This window comes from Cottoperca gobio, chromosome 14, assembly GCF_900634415.1.
Source record: "Cottoperca gobio chromosome 14, fCotGob3.1, whole genome shotgun sequence".
NCBI lineage: Eukaryota > Metazoa > Chordata > Actinopteri > Perciformes > Bovichtidae > Cottoperca > Cottoperca gobio.
Genome location: NC_041368.1, coordinates 16,205,531 through 16,223,702, shown reverse-complemented (window position 1 = coordinate 16,223,702; position 18,172 = coordinate 16,205,531). Strand labels below are relative to the sequence as shown.

The window sequence follows — 18,172 nt, the reverse complement described above, 5'->3', positions numbered from 1 at the left end:
ATCACAATTGTTTTTCAAGCTGAAAAAAAACTAGCATCGCACTGAAGTACATTTCTATACTGTGATTACAATTTACTAACTGGTCAGGTTTCACCGCTTCACCGCAGCAGGAAGCAAATGTCAGACAAACAATGTTAGCAGCTGGGAGGTGAAGTTGAACGACTAGTAACTAAAACATCCAGGTATTTTTCTCAGGAGTTAAGTCAGAGATAGAAGGAGAGTAAATAATGTACATTAACATTCATCAGGTGGCCCAAAACACGACCCCTCCAATCAATGCTAATGTTGCTCCGTGTCAGCTGGATTTATAAGTAGGCAATGTTTGCTAACACGTAATGTATATCATCACAGGTGATAATACAGCGTGCCATGGCTATGCATTTGTCTGATGTGGGATGGTTTTCATCATAAAAGACCACATCCTCAACTAGCAATTTAATTAAATGTAATTTAATTGATTGTGCTAATGTGCTGAGCCAACATCTCTAACCTAATCTTGTATTGGTGTAGTACAGTATGTGCAAAAAAGAAACGCATGATCGATAATTTGGTCAGAGGACTGAAAAGGCAATCAACGTTTGGCTTTTTATAAATTGAAACCACCACCTTTACTTCAACTTAACCAAGGGTTTTTTCTCAGCCTCACCCTGACCATACCTTAGTGTCTCCTTAGTCTCCCATAACCACAACCTTCACTAAACACAATCCTTCTCTAGCTGTCACGCACAGATATACAGATTAATGCAGAAAGTGAGGATTTGAAATGTTTGCACTGGACCTTAAAAAACACAATTGACTGAATCCAAAGGCTTTGCAAAAGTCATCTGATATTGATGATCTTTGTCTCAACAGTCACCATGTAAACATTGGGGAGTCTAGTGGCTTTGGAACGTTGTTGCATGTCATTCCCTTCTCTCTCGCTCTCTTCCCATGTGTCCTGTCTTCATCTAAACTGTCACTATCTAATAAAGGCAAAATGGCAAAAATTATAATCCAGACAAGAGTGTAAAAAGATTTTGTAAGGCTACTTTAGTCTTCCTGCTTTCAGTTTCTGTTGTATTGTTTCTTTAGAATACTATGTTTTACCTTCCGCTTACAACCATTCTTACATTTCCCTGTCCAGATGGTGTGTGTGTGTGTGTGTGTGTGTGTGTGTGTGTGTGTGTGTGTGTGTGTGTGTGTGTGTGTGTGTGTGTGCGCGCGCGTCTGTGTCTCTTTGTGTGCCGGGTCAGCTCTCTGAGTGTGCTACTCACAGTATAGCAAAGGTCAACAGCGTTGTTATCACTTGAACATGATCGGGCCTCGGAGAGAGGGAGTGAGATAGAGGCGAGAGGGGGAGAGTGCTCCCCTCCCCCACAGTCATTCAGACTCTTATAATTGCCCGGTTTAATTGGAGGCCTCTTAACGACCAGTGACTGGACCAGCCAATCAATTCACACAAGGTGTCTGTGTGTGTGTGCCTGCGTGTGTGTAGCTGCAGGGCCTTTTTGTAGCGGAGTTGATTAGGCCAGATGGGGTCAAGTGAAGGGGGAAGAGGAAAGCACACATACTGCATTAAAATGTAGAATATGTTCTGTTGGCAATCAATGAGAGAAAACGCTCTCTCAGGAAATAGACGGACGGAGTGGAGCAGGAGATGGAAATATGAAAAATAACGAGCGATATCATCAGATCAGAAGCGAGATAAGCCAATGATAGACGTAAATGATTTGGCTTGTGGAAATTGTTAAATTAATGGAGATGAGATTGTGGTGATGATTTAGGTGATGTTTGAAGACGTCACAATTTTTCTCTCTGATGCACCATCAGAGACGAGAGCCGTTCTCATTCACCTTTGCAGAAATAGTTGTCGACCACTAGTAAAGGAATGTTTTGATGGACAAAACATGCGGCAGTCCCTGTATTGTTTGTATCGTGTGTTCTAACAAGCACAATACAAGTTTCTGCAGATGGCCGTAGCAGTAAGTGGCAGGAGTGAGCTGTATGAACTGTGTCTCTAAAAGAAAAGAGAAGGGTTAGGGTTTTTACGAATGTAAGGATATGCAGAGTGCACCTGCAGATACCAATTATCAATCCAAAACTAGTGCTATCTCTTTTCCCAGGATTAAATCTGAAAACCACACTGTGTGGAACATTAGTGACGTGAACCCAAGGATTGCTGTGGCAAAAAACTGAATCACTGAATTTTATAATTACATTGAAAATGAAACTGCATTTGTCATGTCATTACCAGCACCCAATTTGCTTGATGAGGTTATGTGCTTCTTTATACTTCTACTCCAGTACATTTCAAAAGTAAATTACATCTGAACCAGCCGAAAAATAATAAAATACTTTCAATTCAACTTTCTTGAGTACAGGAATATTTTATTGTTTCTTATATTCTATATTTTTAAATGCAGGACTAGTGAAATATCTCAACACTTCCGCTGCTTTAGTCTTTTAATGTTTCAGGCAGATGAGTGTGTGAGCCTCCCAGCTGAGATGTACAGTGGAGGGTCAGCTGAGGTGGTCGTGTTAACGCTATGCTAGTGTTGTGAGAAGGACTAGACAGTGGGAGGTCAGCAGGGGTCAACGTGGCTGTCCTCCACTGTGATAGGCTGTCACCCAGGGGTGAGGGGTCAAGATAATTAGGCATGCAGAATCCAAGCGCCGGTGTTCTAACGAAGCCTGAGCTCGTTAACGCAGAGTTTTACACTCAGACCTGCCACTGGGCTGTGCTGCACTGTCACACACGCACATACACTCACATGTGGAGTACATGTTTGCGCACACACACACACACACACACACACACACACACACACACACACACACACACACACACACACACACACACACACACACACACACTCACACACACACACACACACACACACACCTCTGCTTTGTTCTGGTGGTCCAGTACAAAGGCTGTCATCTCTTGAACAGTAGAGCACTAGGTTCTGCCATGAGGGAATTGGGATGATGCAGAAAAGTTAAAATTATTTAAGTATGGAGTTTAACTGTATGAAGATAAATACAGGGAGCGGACACAATGTGATGAAAGCTCTGTAATCTTTGTGAAACTTTCTAATATAACATTTTGGTTGTCACAGAGAGATGCTGATTTTTCTTGATGAACCTGTACAGATGGTGCTTTATCTATGTGTGTTTGCTTTCCAGAATGCTTTGTCAACAATAGGAAACTCAAGTAATTATAAAAAGACAACAACAGTGGTGCATACGAACTATGGTTGGGGCGATATGGAGAAACTCAAATATCCCGATATTGTGACAATATTGAAGGGTTGTAGGGTTGACAATTGGTGCTTTCACAAAGTATTTACACAATGAGATTTGAGATAAATAATAATCAGTAATGTGGATTAAATGATGAAATGAGCAAATATAAGAACAGCTATACAGTCTGGTCAGTTCAGAAAATGACATCACTTTACTGTAATGCAGCCATTAAAACCAGGAAAAGACACAATATTACGATATCCAATATCTAAGACGATATCTAGCCTCATATCACGGCATCAATGTAATATTGATATAATGCTCGCCCCTAGTACAAACTAGGTCTAGTAAGAACATATTGGAACAACAACAAAAAAAAGGAGAAAGACATGGAAAAGGTTTCTACGCAGGATGCATTGTAGAGGAGGCCATGTGTGGGAAGTTGTGTTGCTTTTATTGAGCTGTAACACACACAGATGTGACAAACACAAATGTACATGCAAACATTTGTGTGTCTGTGTTGTTGTGCGAGTGTGCATTGTTGCTTCTGCCAGGCTGGCCAGCTGGCTCACACCAAAACACAACCTGGATGTGTTTGTTAGCTGTTGATGGCCATCTGTGTGTTTGATTTATTCTGTAATATAGATTCATGACATATGGTCCCGTTTCAAACACCCAATGTCAACATAGTTCCCCTTTTCTTAATGATTTGAGTTTGAGTCAGGGTTATTGTCACCTCTCACTTTTTCTGTATGAATCTTAGTAAGCAAGGTTTTTAAATACAGTTGCAGTAGGCCTTCACATGTTGCTAGAAATCCCTGATGATGACGGTCAAGTCGAACAAAGATATGAGGAAAGACAGGAGAGTCTTTGGAAGCGTGTTGAAATTTGAATTCACAAAAAAATAAACTTAACTTAAACTTTCTCAAAGTCACAGATTTTTAGTTTTGCTGGAGTGTGCTGCTTTATTTGCTTTCTTATATGTTCATCCAACGCCTTTATGTGGCATTTCAAAGTCGTCTCAGTTGGTGTGGATTTAAGAACAAAAAACATGTTCCACACATCCACCAGGAATTTCCACAAGGAAATGCATTGTTGGCTTTCCAACAGTATGAAATATTAATTTCTCTATCAGTATTTGAGGTTCTGTCTGTGCTGTATGTTAGATGCTGACCTTGAATTGACATATATTGAAGATAAGCAGCAGGGTAGTTTTCACTCTGGTCTAATGTTAACCTCAAATATTGCCTGTCCTCTCTGTCTCCACAGATTCTTTCTCAAGTTTTTCCTCAAGTGCAACCAGAACTGTCTAAAAAATGCAGGAAACCCACGAGACATGAGGAGGTTCCAGGTAGAAACCACCAAACCTTTCTTACTCTATTCATTTAATTATTCCTTTTTCTGTGCATGTCCTTCTCTCCCTCAGTCTCTCTCTCTACTTTACCTTTGTTTTTTTTGTGTTTTAACATATAATAACACACATAGCTTTATGGTTAACAAACACAGAAATGTGTGTGTGTGTGTGTGTGTGTGTGTGTGTGTGTGCGTGTGTGTGTGTGTGTGTGTCTGTGTGTCTGTGTTTCTGTGTGTCTGTGTGTGTTTCTGTGTTTTCGTGTAAGTTAATAAGCTATCAGCGGCTTTACAGGAAACATGAGATCCTCACCTTGACTAGTCCGAACATAAATATACACACAATGCAGGGATAGACAGAGTGGAGGGTGAGAGAAAGAGAGAAAGAACAGGAAGAAAAAAAGAGAAACTAGAGAAAAAGGAAAAGCCAGAATGTTGTGGGGTTTTGAATAAGATTTAAGGTAGTGCCGTCTTTATTATTTCCTTATCTTCATGGCCACAACACAATCAGGAAGACACCACTTGAGTCTGAGTGGCGATACTGGACGCCCAGAAGATAATGATAGATTTATTACTATGGCGTGTGTGCATGTGTGTGTGTGTGTGTGTGTGTGTGTGTGTGTGTGTGTGTGTGTGTGTGTGTGTGTGTGTGTGTGTGTGTGAGAGAGAGAGAGAGAGAGAGAGAGAGAGAGAGAGAGAGAGAGAGAGAGACAGAGAGAGTTGTACGGTAGCGAGTGTGTGACAGTATCTGTGCCTCTAATTGTGCAGCTCTATTGTAGTGGAACCAGAGTAGACAGCTCTGTTTCCCTGGGAGATAATTAAGGGCTGGACCCATCAGGAACTATTGAACAGAGGAGGATAGACACCACACACACATATACACACACAGACACTTACTTAGTGTGATGGTAATAGCAGTGATAACGGGTTACATTTAAGGAGCTTTTCACAGTTTCACGCTCTTAACTCCTCCTTGCAATGATCTCTAGACCCCACACTGTGTAATTCCTCATTTTTTCTTTTCTTTTCTTTTTCCCCTTTGCCCCCTTTCTCTGCTCCTCTCCCTCTTTGTCCACTTTTTCCACTTTCCTCCCCATCTCCCTCCTGTCTCACCTAACTCTCTCCTCTTTTATCTGACCTCTCTCTTGTCCCTCCTCCTGTCTATCTCCCCATCTCACTCTATCTGACCCCCCCCCCCCCCCTCAATCCTGTTCCGTCCCCTCCTTCTCTCCAGGTGGTGGTATCGACTACGGTGAGTGTTGATGGACATGTCCTGTCAGTCTCCGACAACATGTTCGTCCACAACAACTCCAAACATGGCCGACGGGCCCGAAGACTTGACCCCGTGGAAGGAACGCAGTCTTACCTAGAACACGGTAACACAAGTGTGTGTGTGTGTGTGTGTGTGTGTGTGTGTGTGTGTCTGTCTGTCTGTCTGTCTGTCTGTCTGTCTGTCTGTCTGTCTGTCTGTCTGTCTCTCTGTGTCTCTGTCTGTGCCTGAATGTGTGTAAGCGTAAGCAGCATGGCCACCAGATGGTTGATGGTTTAATCCTATCAGGTGATTCCTGCCCCTCCATCTGGCTAATCCAACCCACTACAACACACTTTCTCACACACACACACACACACACACACACACACACACACACACACACACACACACACACACACACACACACACATCCACGCACAGAATGCATGGTATGATGCTCTGTGCGTGTGTGTGTGTGTGTGTGTGTGTGTGTGTGTGTGTGTGTGTGTGTGTGTTGCTAGGTCTAATAGCATTATGATTCTTTTTTATAAGCACACCCAGACTAAAGGATGTTGTTATAATTCAGATGAATGCTGATACTCACACACACTTAGAGGACGGTCGGTTTTTGACAGAGAAGCTTTTATTGTTGCGATATGGGATTAAATATGAGTTTATACACACTCACACAATGCTGCAGTGACACAAAGCTGACTGTATCGGTTCTGTTTGAAGTATTATGATGCATACTGAGCCTTGTGTGTGTGTGTTTTTATCCATGTCATATCATTAGTTTAAAAAATGAACTGCCATAATCTAATGTCAGTCAGGCTTTGGGGTAAATACACAGTTCAGGTTCTCTCAAGATGATGGTTGAATATCACATTGCATTTAATTGTTAACATCAACACATTTTCCTCATCTTCACTGAATAATGAAAAAGTATTTTGAAAGAGCCTCTTTTAACAGCAATAAATTACGTGAATCTTTTTTCTTTACCGGCTCATTTCTGCCTCATAAGGCCGGCGAAGACATGTTTTTTCTTTGGGAACAGCGTTGGTTAGATAGAATTAAACACTAAGTTTAACTTACAAGGTTTCAGAGATTTCAACTGGATCTAATGGTCCATAAAAATACAGTTATGTGTTATAATGTCAAAGTTGGTTAAATACAATTATTCTGACATTATGTTCTTTCCTGGATGTTTCAACATGTTAAAGCGTCTAAAAAGAAGTCTGAAAACTTCATTTAAAACCTCAGCAGTTTATTGCTTTGTTTAGTAGAACAATTTACAAGGAGAAACCTCACTGCTGAAGGACTCTTTGAATTTGCAGCATCTTCAAAGTACAGTATAAGTGTGGTGTGCTGATCGGGACCTCTGCCAAAAGTCAAGGGTGAAGCATGAAGAAATATGAGGTTCAGACGCAACAGGGATGAAAAGGCTTCAAGCCAGATTTCCCTCCCTGTTTAGAAACCGATTGGTCTTTAAATTAAACAAATGATTCCTCTACAACCATGGCGTGTAAAACTTCACATGTAAAGAGTGAATGTTGATTTAAAATGGCAACAATTTATTAATATTTGTTTTTACTCATTCTTCTTTCTTCCCTCCAGGCTCCGCTCCTTGCATTAAGGCCATTAGTCCCAGTGAGGGGTGGACTACGGGGGGCGCTACAGTCATCATCATAGGAGACAACTTCTTTGATGGTCTCCAAGTCATCTTCGGTACCATGCTGGTTTGGAGCGAGGTCAGTTTGCCAGCAATCATCATCCTTTCTCAATGTTGTTTCAACCCCTCAACTGTGTGCTTTTGCCCTTGGACCGTTGGAAGTAATTCAATACTTTTCCTCGTGGTCGGGCTCTTAACTGCCTGTGATCATGTGAATGTTTGTGTGTTAATGTTTGTCTTAATGAGGTTTGCCTCTCTAATAAGTCCCCACCAACCCAACATGCGACCGCCGCCCCACTCTACCTTCCTCACCCACACTCCCTCTGTCTCTTTCTCTGTGGAATACTGATCATATCAGCAGATTTTGATAGCCATCGGCTTAATGCTCACAAAAACACACACACACACTCACACACACACACACACACACACACACACACACACACACACACACACACACACATACAGAGCTCACTGTCGTACTTTTCCCCAGCGCAACTCCTCTACAGAATGTTTATTTGTCTTCTGACTCCACTCACCGTGTGCGCCGAGCAACCATGGCTCCTTTCCAACAACAACACCCAGTGTGTGTGTGTGTGTATGCGTGTACATGCTGGCATACATGGATGGGTGTGTGTGTGTGTGTGTGTGTGTGTGTGTGTGTGTGTGTGCGTGTGTGTGTGTTAAGAGCTGAGGGGTTTGTTTACAGTGTTGAGAGCCACACTTACACACACTAACATGTGTACAGAGTCTCAGTTCAGTACAGTTCAAACTGACCCGGCTCTCTTGGCGTTCCTCAGACTGGCTTCTGATGAATATTTGTCCAAACGAATGTTCCATTTGCACTCAACTTGATTATTGATTCCGAAGCGAGAAAATACAGTTTGAAAAATTTGTCAGTGGGAAGCGATTGCATGTGTGCCAAGTTCTGTTTGTCTGCAGCTCTCCCTCCTACCTGCAGACTTTTCAAACCTGTGCCAAATTGGAAAAACCAACCGTTTTTGAAAACCATCCATAAAAATGTGATGTTAAAACAGATTCCTTTTCACATGGTATCAAAATAGATGGAGGGAAATCAGATTTTGTATAAAGTGGCTTGTTGATTTTTTGTAACATGCAAATATTACGCCCGTTTCACGTGAGATTACAAGAGACTCTTGTAGGTCAAAAGTTCATAAACACATTATATGTATCCTTCAGTGGATATAAGAAATGTTATCTTAAGCGAGAAAAAGGAAACCGTGTTTATTTCAGATTGTAATCAGACTGATGCATCAAATACAAATAAATATATACAAATAGAAACTCTAGAAGTTATGTCAATGATTTGTAGCAACTGACCCAACACCAGTTGCAGTGTCCCGGTGCAAAGCGCTGCATTATTTTGTGTTTTTGTGTACTGAGTCTTGGTCCGCCCTTTCCTTCCTTCTCTAGTTGATCACGCCGCATGCCATCCGGGTGCAGACGCCTCCCAGACACATCCCCGGGGTCGTCGAGGTCACTCTGTCCTACAAGTCCAAACAGTTCTGCAAAGGCACACCAGGAAGGTTCATATACACAGGTAGGTCAACCGTAAACAGACATATAAACACACCTTTTTACGGGGGGTTTTCAATGCATGTTTGCATATATAAGAGCTTTTGTGTGTTTGTGTCTGTGTCTGTTTGTGCGTGCGTGCGTGTGTGTGCGTGTTTGTGTGTGTGTGTGTGTGTGTGTGTGTGTGAGCTTCTGTGAGTTGCAGTTCACTCTCAGGCCAGACAGTGTTGAACTAATGACTGTAGATTAGTCAACATTAACGACCCACACTCGCTAGAATGCTGCCATAATCAGAGGCTCGTTAAAACCAGCTACAATTAAACAGTCTGCTCTTTATAGCTCTCCATACTGAAACTATTAGTGAAATCATCCAGAACACCCAGTTTACTAACACACACACACACACACACACACACACACACACACACACACACACACACGCACACACACACACGCACGCACACACAGTAACACACACACAGTAAAACACACACAATGTTGGAAAAATAGTGATTTCTGACCTGATTGTTGACTGAATGAAAGAAAGTGCGTGTGCGTGTGCGTGTGCGTGTGTATGTGTGTCTGTGTGTGTGTTTGCTCATTTTGTTCACACATGTACAAATGGATGGAGGTGATGTGATGTCTGGTATTGATCCACTCAGCATGGCTCCATCACACCGTAATGATGCTGTATAAATTATTTGGAAACATTTAATGGCCAAAAGATATAGATCAATAGATCAAACCTGATCAATAGAGATGAAAAAAAACTCACCACGAATAAATTGTCTTTTAATGTTGGCGTCAGGCTCATGAAAGCTTTATTATCTCCTGAAAAATGCTGAAGAAAGTGATGAGTTTTGTGTTTCAAGCTTCAGCTACAGTCATTTGTTCTGAATTAAGGCAGCGCAGCTAAATGTCGCGGTTAGGACGTCTAGTTCTGTGCATTGTTGTTGTTCAATATATAGAGAACATTGTTCAGAGGGATGGATCTATCTGGTCCTCCAAGCTTTTGGGTTTTTTGTAACAAGTTTAATTCTTGTTTTTTTTAAGTGTTGTTATTATTGAATCCAGAAAGTTGGAAAAGTGGGCGTACTGAGATCATTGAGAAAGAGTAACTTATTTTGGGTAGTATCGTCATCTTGGTGATTGCTATTCAACCATGATAGTTATGTTCAATTGTTTTGATAAGTGGCTTGAGATTTAAGTTCTGACAGTTTCAGGGAAATCTTCACAAAAAAGAAGTAACTCAATATCCTTTAAGTCACATGCATTCTATAGAATAATACATTTAAAAATACAAAAGCAGAAACGCAGGGATTAAGAAGTCGAGCAGTTTGGCTGACTAGACAAATAAAATAGCTCCACCTATAGGAACTCTTCCAACAATGTAAAACGCAGGGGAAAAGACTTTCTGTGAAAGAACTGTTAGCACAGGAAATTAGTGAAATAAAACAGACGCAGAATATTGTTTTTGTTTTAAATGTCTTGACAAAGTTCGGAAGACTAAGACAAGTCAAGTGATTTCTTTATGGGTAGTGCGAGTGTTAAACGTCGTCTAAATGTCCCCGGTCGGTAGTTTCTTTGTATAGACAAAGGTACCCGGCCTGTGTGCCTCCTTCAATGGTCTTCAGTCAAAACATCTTTGTTCTGACCCTGAGGCTAGCTGGCTGGTAATTGGTCCGTCTGGTGTCTAACTGCATCTCCTATTGGGCGGAGATGACCCCCCGTGACCTCGCGATTGGCTGATCGCTTCAACATGTGACCCAGGAAACGCGATCCGTTACTGCGGTTGCCTGATCCCGCCTCAAGGTTGACTTTTTTCTGGAAGCCGCTGGTGAAAGGTCACTGCGGTGGAAGCTGATTGGCTGTTGAGATTTTTCAGTGCTTCTTAGCTGTGGTTGCCTCTGGGTGTAAGGACCGAGCAATTAAACACACACACACGCAAGTATGCAACAACGCACAACGTAAACACACTCAAAGCCACCCTTGCATAGGGTCGTGTCTAACACAACTTACCACACACACTTTCAAACAGGGGCAGGAGTTGAAAGTAATTGTAAATCAGAGAGATATGAGGGAAAGATGGTGAGTAGTCTGGTAAACAGATGGTCTACCACATACACACACACACACGCACACACACACACACACACACACACACACACACACACACACACACACACACACAGTGCCGTATGGCTGCTTCATCGGCCTGGTGGGAAAAATTAACATTCCCGACATCACACACCCCTATAAAAATACAATGGTACAAAGTGACAATCAATAAATGCTCTCACACACAGACACACATATGTAGAGCTGATTTATTGTCAATGCAGCTGCATAAGAAAATCCATATCCCAGCCGTGGACAAGAAACTTTTAGTGAAAGCTGAAAAAGCGTCACAAGCACAGTCTTTTCTCTCTTTCACGAGCAATTCACCTTTCATCTTGCAGACACAGAAAGAGAGAAATAAAAGAGATTGAAATATATAGAGAGAGACAGTAAAACGAAAGAGAGACACATAAAAAGTGAGACAGAAAGGTGGACTTTTAAAACCAGATTGTAAAGTATTGATCCGTCCATAAGTGGATCACACATATACTGATACACACATGCAGATACACACATGTGCATACACACATATACAAACACACAGAAAGTCAGTAAGAGAAGTGGAGCCAGAGAGAAAGAGATCTCATCTCATAAGGGGAAGAATGAAGCAATAATTCAGTGGTATTGAACTGCTGGCTGGCCAGAGAATCGATCTCACCACACCTCCTCCTCTCCTCCTCCTTCTCTTCTTCTTCTACTTCTTCTCCTTTTACATCAGCCCTGTCTGTCCTTTCATACACCCAGCTGCACCCTTGTTTTTTCTCCCTTCCTCCTCCATTATCAACCTTTATTCTTTTTTTGTTAAACACTGCCAAAAGTCACTATTATATAGTAAAATTAATAAAAGCACATAAGAAATCCTAGACATGCTTTTTACTCTTTGCCACATCCCCCCCCCCCCTCTTCTTTTCTTCTGTCTCCCTCCTTCTGTTCACATTTTATTGTGAAACAGGAGTGGAGGGTCTGTCCTCATGAAACTTCTATGAGTATTGATCTGCGGGCAGCTCTGGACTCTGAGAGGAAGAGCGAGGCTGGAGGGGGAGTCATGGGTAGATGGATGGATGGATGGATGAAAGTGGCAGAAGGTGTAGTTAAGAATGAGGGGGAAGGTTGCAGAAGAGAAGGGTTGGAGGGGGGAGGATGGGGGAGTTAGAGGAGAGGAGCGATTCATGCAGAGATGCTTTCATGGGCAGCAGAGTGGCAGAATGAGTCAAGATAAAACAGGTTCAAGACTCAGTGCCACCAAATCATCTGCTGAAGCGTCTTCGTCTGTTGTTTCGGATGTCGTCACAACATATCTATGGATGTTTGAAGTTCGTAGGAAAAGCACAACTTGCTGGAAAATGAGAAAAGCCATTCTTTTTAAATGCTGCTCTAAGAAGCAATGGTGGTAACGAACCATCAGTGTTGGTTTCTTTTTGCTATGACCATGATCGTTCCCTAACCTGACCCAAGTAGTTTTAGTTGCTTAAACGTAACCATAGCATTGGTCATATTAAACGTTTAAATGCATATTTTTATTTTGACTTCTGATGCTCTCAGTGGTGATGTTTAAATGAGAAAGAACATAAAAGTACACTAACTCATAGACATTAGAAGACAAGCTCACATTTCTTCTCTCTGTCTTAAAACAATATTCACATACCCTTATGTACATTGACATATTTACTGGACGCTGAAGTCATTCTTCCTTTTGCAAAGCAATTCCAATGAGACAAAATAATATGCAGTCCTCGTTCTCGTTCTGAAGGGGAAGTTTGAGCAGTCGGAGTTCAACAAAGTGGGTGGGGATCTTTCAAAGTTACTGACTTTTTACTGCAAAACAATCCCTCTTTTTGTTATCTCTCTAGCAGCTCAGCAAGGAATCAGTGTCAATAAAAAGAGGGAATTTTGTGCTAACCCTGTAGGACTATAACTCCCTTTATTTGTCTAACTCAGAGTGTTGACGGCTCCCATTTGCTTCGGATTAACTTTAAACAAAGGATTGTGTCCCCCATCACCTCCATTAGAATCGTGTTGGAAAGTGATCACATTACAGTCAGCATGAACTATTTCACTCTACATATGGGCATGTGATTATTGTTTTAAGCATGCAACCACTCTTGAGAGCTGCTTTTGGAAACATGTAAATATTAAAGAACATTTACAGAAATGCTGCTGGAAAACACAACTAAGATCGCTTGTTATCGGGGAAGCAGGGCCCTGGTTGGATGTTGGAGTAGTTAATACCTTCTTTGGGGGTTTCTCAGCAGGAGTCGCACATCTCAAAACAGCGTCACTCGGAACCCATCTGTAAGATTTGAGATGAGAGTATTTGGTGTTTGTGGGTGTCAGTGAGATCAGTGTTGCTGTGGTGGATGTTGCACTATGGCTGGTATTATCGATGTATTTTACAGCTGATGTGCAATCAATTGGATGGCTTTTGCTGCACTGATACTATTTCTGTGCAGAAAGAAGCCACCAAAGAAATCGTTGGAAAAACCTGACCTATTGTCTTCAAAGTACACACACACACACACACTCTGACAATAGCCTCTACACACACAGACCTACACAAACCCATAAACACATCCAAGCATTCACACAACATCCAATGATTTAAGGTGCATATTGTTCTATTAATAAAGAGTCGGTTGGAGACACTTTAGGCCTGAGGCATCGAAACTAAGGTCATCCTGTTATGTACATTATGTGTGTGTGTGTGTGTGTGTGTGTGTGTGTGTGTGTGTGTGTGTGTGTGTGTGTGTTCGGGTGCATGTGCATGTGCATGTGTGTGTCAGTTAAACGTCTCCAGAGATGTACAGCGAGTGTGGATCTGACACTGGCAGTTAATTGTGACAGTTGATATCCCAGCGACTGTTAGGCAGCTGTTTTTCTAGTTTTGCTTTTCTCATCAAAACTGAGTTTAGCTTCTTTTTTTTCTTTCTTTTTTGGAAGGTTTAACAAATTCTCTCTTCTTCCCTTTCTCTTCTGTTCTACTCGACCTCACTCCTCCGGACCAATCATGTTGTTGTAATTATCATAAATTCATAAATTCATAAATTGTCCAGAATTTGAAAAAGAAATTTTCTTCTGAGCCTGGGAAACATTGTTCATGACAGTTAGACATCTGGTATTTTTACAGCTCACAATTTATGAAGTTATGTTGCTAACAAATTGAGTGGTTTAGGACATAACAGAAACCAGAAACTTTGGTGTGATGTGATCATAAAACAGACATACATATAAAACATATGCACACATACACATGTGCTTAGAGAAACTAGAAAACAACACCTAAGACCTTCAGCTGCAAGTAATTTATTAGTGTTGGATGTGGAAAGTACCAAATATCACTCCAGCTATACACTTGGACATCACACACACACACACACACACACACACACACACACACACACACACACACACACACACACACACACACACACACACGCACACACCATCTGCACCCCACACTTACATCTCTTCATCTAGCGCAGCTTCTCTACCTCTTTTCCTTTTTTTATGGCAAAACACTACAGGCAAAAACAGAATTTGTTGCAGCACTGGTCCATTTTGAGAGTTTGGGCTGTTCTGCACATGTCTTCTTTCAGACAAGGAGAAAGAAAACATTCAAAATATAGATGTAGGTGTTTATTTTATTAGCTTTGTCTATTTTCGTCTGTAGATTTCTAAATTCACCAGAAGTTAGCATTAGATAATTCCTCGTTTGCATATTTAAACATACCATTTCAGAAAACTTGTAATACAAAAAATATCTTTATTAATGTAAGTGATCACCGGGGGAAATTTCCTGGAGATATCTATTAGTTAACATTTTTATCCTATTCACCTGTTGTGTCTTGCAAAATGTATGGAATTTCACAATACATGTTTAAAGTACATTTTCTCAAAATAAGATTTATTTTCTCATACTCAGAAATCTCCACATCGGTAGCAGTACATTACATTAAACATAACAGTTTAATTACTGTGTATGTTCTGAAGGTTTTTACAGAGGGCTTTGTTCATATATCATTCACAGTCTGTTTTATAGAGCATTATATTCCTAAAAAACACGGCTAAAATGTATTTATTTATTTATTAGATTTTCTAATTTATAGAGTAATACAAGGACAAATCTAAAATTGTAAAACAATGTAAACCTTTGAAACAATTTTGAACCTGGCTTTATCCAATGTTCAGATTTCTGCAAATTAGCACATATTTAATAAGATAATGCCTCATTTTCATATTAAAACATAACATGTCAGAAAACGTGTTAATTGTCTTACTGTAAGTAATCTACTTGGGAAGTTTCATGTTAGTATCTAATGCATTACATTACCTTTTCCCCTCTTCACCTGCAGTGTCTCCTCTTATCCCTCCATCTGTCACACACACACGAACACATGCAGTAACTTTAGCAAAGAAGCTTCAGCCGTTGGGTGAAGACACATGTTCAGAACAGGCAAATAAACACAGGAACACTTTAAGCCATCCCATCACTGGGACTGACAGAGCTTTCAGGGCCCAATTTGATTGACATGCTAATTGTATAAAGACTGCAGAAGAATGTAATTGCAACATTAAAGCGAACACTAAGCTTTCTTTAAGACCCTTTATATTATATCTGCAGTGTTATTATCATACAAATGCTCTTGACACCATTAGTTACTCCACCAGGTCTATCCGTCTCTGAACATTTGCATGTTGCTTGCTTGCTGCTACCACTGATGCAGAACAGCAGTGTCTGAGTTTGAAGGGTAATTTCACACAAACTATTTCCTCATTTACCTCTCACGGTATTAAATGTGACTGCGCCTGAATCAGAATTTCCCAAGTTTAGACTAAACGATTGATTTTTCTAGTGCTGAGCATTATTTTCTTTAAGACACCTACCTACAATGACATGTCTAGTCTTAGGTTTTACCTACAACACTCACGTTCTGGTGATTTCTATCATTATCTGAGACACAAAGACCTCAGAATTACACACAGTTGAGTTATAAATATAAGTATCCTGTGTAATATGTGTACATTAACAACTTTTAAAAAGTTCAGTGACTTCTCCACTGATTGTTCAAATCATCAACATTTAAGGAGAAGAGTTTAAATGCTCATCAACAGACAAACACTGCTGGTGTGAAAATGACCTTACACATTTTCACACCAGCAGCCTCCCAGAACAATCAGTCCTCAACTCTCCTTCACTGGACAAAATCCAGTGAAAGTCTCCACCCTAGTTTTCGAGAGATGTGCTTTCCCCGGCTACACTTTCCCAGATTTTGAACCGCCGACCTCACAGACACAAGCCGCGTCGCTAACCTCTAACAGGCTTCTGTAGGTTCATTATTTTCCTGCTCGAAACCTCCTTGATACGAGCGTGGTGCTCGCGGAACAAAATGTCACAAAATTGGATGTCATCCTCTTTCCTCGCCGCGCAGATCCCCCCCCCCCCCGCTGATTGCCCCAGATGTTGTTCATCTGTGTCTGTTTATCATGTGTGCAGGCTCACAGCATTAAAGGTGCACCGTGTAACATCACATAATAGTGTGAAATGTAACATTATTTAAGTGGAGGCTTCAAATAAGCCCAGTAGGTTTCCTGCCTCTTTCTGTACTCTAAAACTTAAACTACTGTATTACTCAAATGTCCCATGTAAACTAATGGGCTTTCAGTTATGGAGTTATGGAAGAGAGGTGACAACCTTTATTGGTTGGACTGTCAGTTGTACCTACAAGTGCAGTATGATGTCACCAATGTGTTGCAGACTTTTCCAGGGAGTTGAAGTGCAAATCATGAAATCTTTAAGCAACTTCTATATAATGTGTGTGTATAATGTAGGAAACCTCCTGTAGATTGAGGAATTAACAATGAAATACTTTTAAATTAATCCCCCTTTCTGTTTGTTTTTGTCTTCTGCAGCACTGAATGAGCCGACCATTGACTACGGCTTCCAGAGGCTTCAGAAGGTCATCCCTCGGCACCCTGGGGACCCCGAGAGGCTGCCAAAGGTAAAGAAAAGAATCACTCTACTCTTGCTAAATTTTATCTGGAGCCTTAACTGGACCATAACTGTAGAAGGAGCAAGGCTCCATCTCTTGCTTAGGGGCAAAACACAGACACTGAAGCTCTCACAGAGATCAAACCAGCAACTTCTAAGTTACATCGAGCTGCACTGAGTTGCTCTGCTATCAAAGAACGAGCACACAGAGATGCACACACATTAATTCAAAAACACCAAGAACAAAATAATTTTGTGTTTACGTTTGTTTTGTGTGTGTTATTTTTATATTTCTAAGCAAAATATGTGTTTTTAAATCTCCTGTGGGTTGTGTCTTTACCTCTTCATGAACTCTGTGTGTGTGAGCTGCATAAACCCGTTTACGGGGCGAGCGTTTGAATCTTCTGCAGATCACAGAGTCATATCTGATTATTTGTTTATCAGCCGGAGATCAAGCAGAGTGTTTAAAGGATCTGCAGATGTAAACAATTAGCACCAAACGATGAGCGCTGCTTTGATACCCAACTCATCTTGATCTGTACATGCAGGGGGACTTTTCTACGTGCATGTGTGTGTGTGTGTGTGTGTGTGTGTGTGTGTGTGTGTGTGTGTGTGTGTGTGTGTGTGAGCTTACTGTGCTGACCCGATTCAACTTAGAACTTGCCTGTCTGGGTGGGCGGGGTCGTGACCTTTCAAACAGCTGCTGTTGATTGGCTCCCCGTCCCTACTGGAGTTGAACCAGGATTGGCTGTCTTTGCTGTGACATCATTACAGAATGGGCGCTGGTCATGATGTGATGATGTGGGTATGACGCGATGTCATCACCGCCGGGCCGACACCCTGGCTCTAGCTCATGTGTTAGCAATGCAGTGTGCGTTATCACTGTGGGAACGTGTTTAATACATCACACACATTTCACACCTCTAAAGTTTGTGAAGTCTGTGGATTCATCGTCAGGAGTATTTATTGCTTTTACTTGTTTAAAGTTTACATTTGAGTGTTTTTCAGCCTCATTGTTAATGTCTAAATGTTGGAA

General features: G+C 41.2%; 1 protein-coding gene and 1 long non-coding RNA gene across 2 annotated transcripts in view; one reads left to right on the top strand and one right to left on the bottom strand.

The window, feature by feature from the left end:
- The window catches only part of LOC115019300 (transcription factor COE1-A-like), an 81,623-nt gene that overhangs the window by 48,922 nt on the left and 14,529 nt on the right, over positions 1-18,172 (top strand). The window contains exons 7-11 of the mRNA XM_029448795.1: positions 4,495-4,576; positions 5,810-5,951; positions 7,442-7,575; positions 8,931-9,057; positions 17,058-17,146. Of these exons, the coding sequence (XP_029304655.1) occupies positions 4,495-4,576; positions 5,810-5,951; positions 7,442-7,575; positions 8,931-9,057; positions 17,058-17,146 (574 nt within the window). The remainder of the gene's footprint in view (positions 1-4,494; positions 4,577-5,809; positions 5,952-7,441; positions 7,576-8,930; positions 9,058-17,057; positions 17,147-18,172) is intronic.
- LOC115019301 (uncharacterized) lies at positions 8,865-15,523 on the bottom strand. Its single transcript, XR_003833469.1, has 3 exons — positions 15,478-15,523; positions 13,380-13,440; positions 8,865-9,022 (listed from the first exon to the last, which is right to left on the bottom strand). It is a non-coding gene; the product is annotated as an uncharacterized LOC115019301 (long non-coding RNA).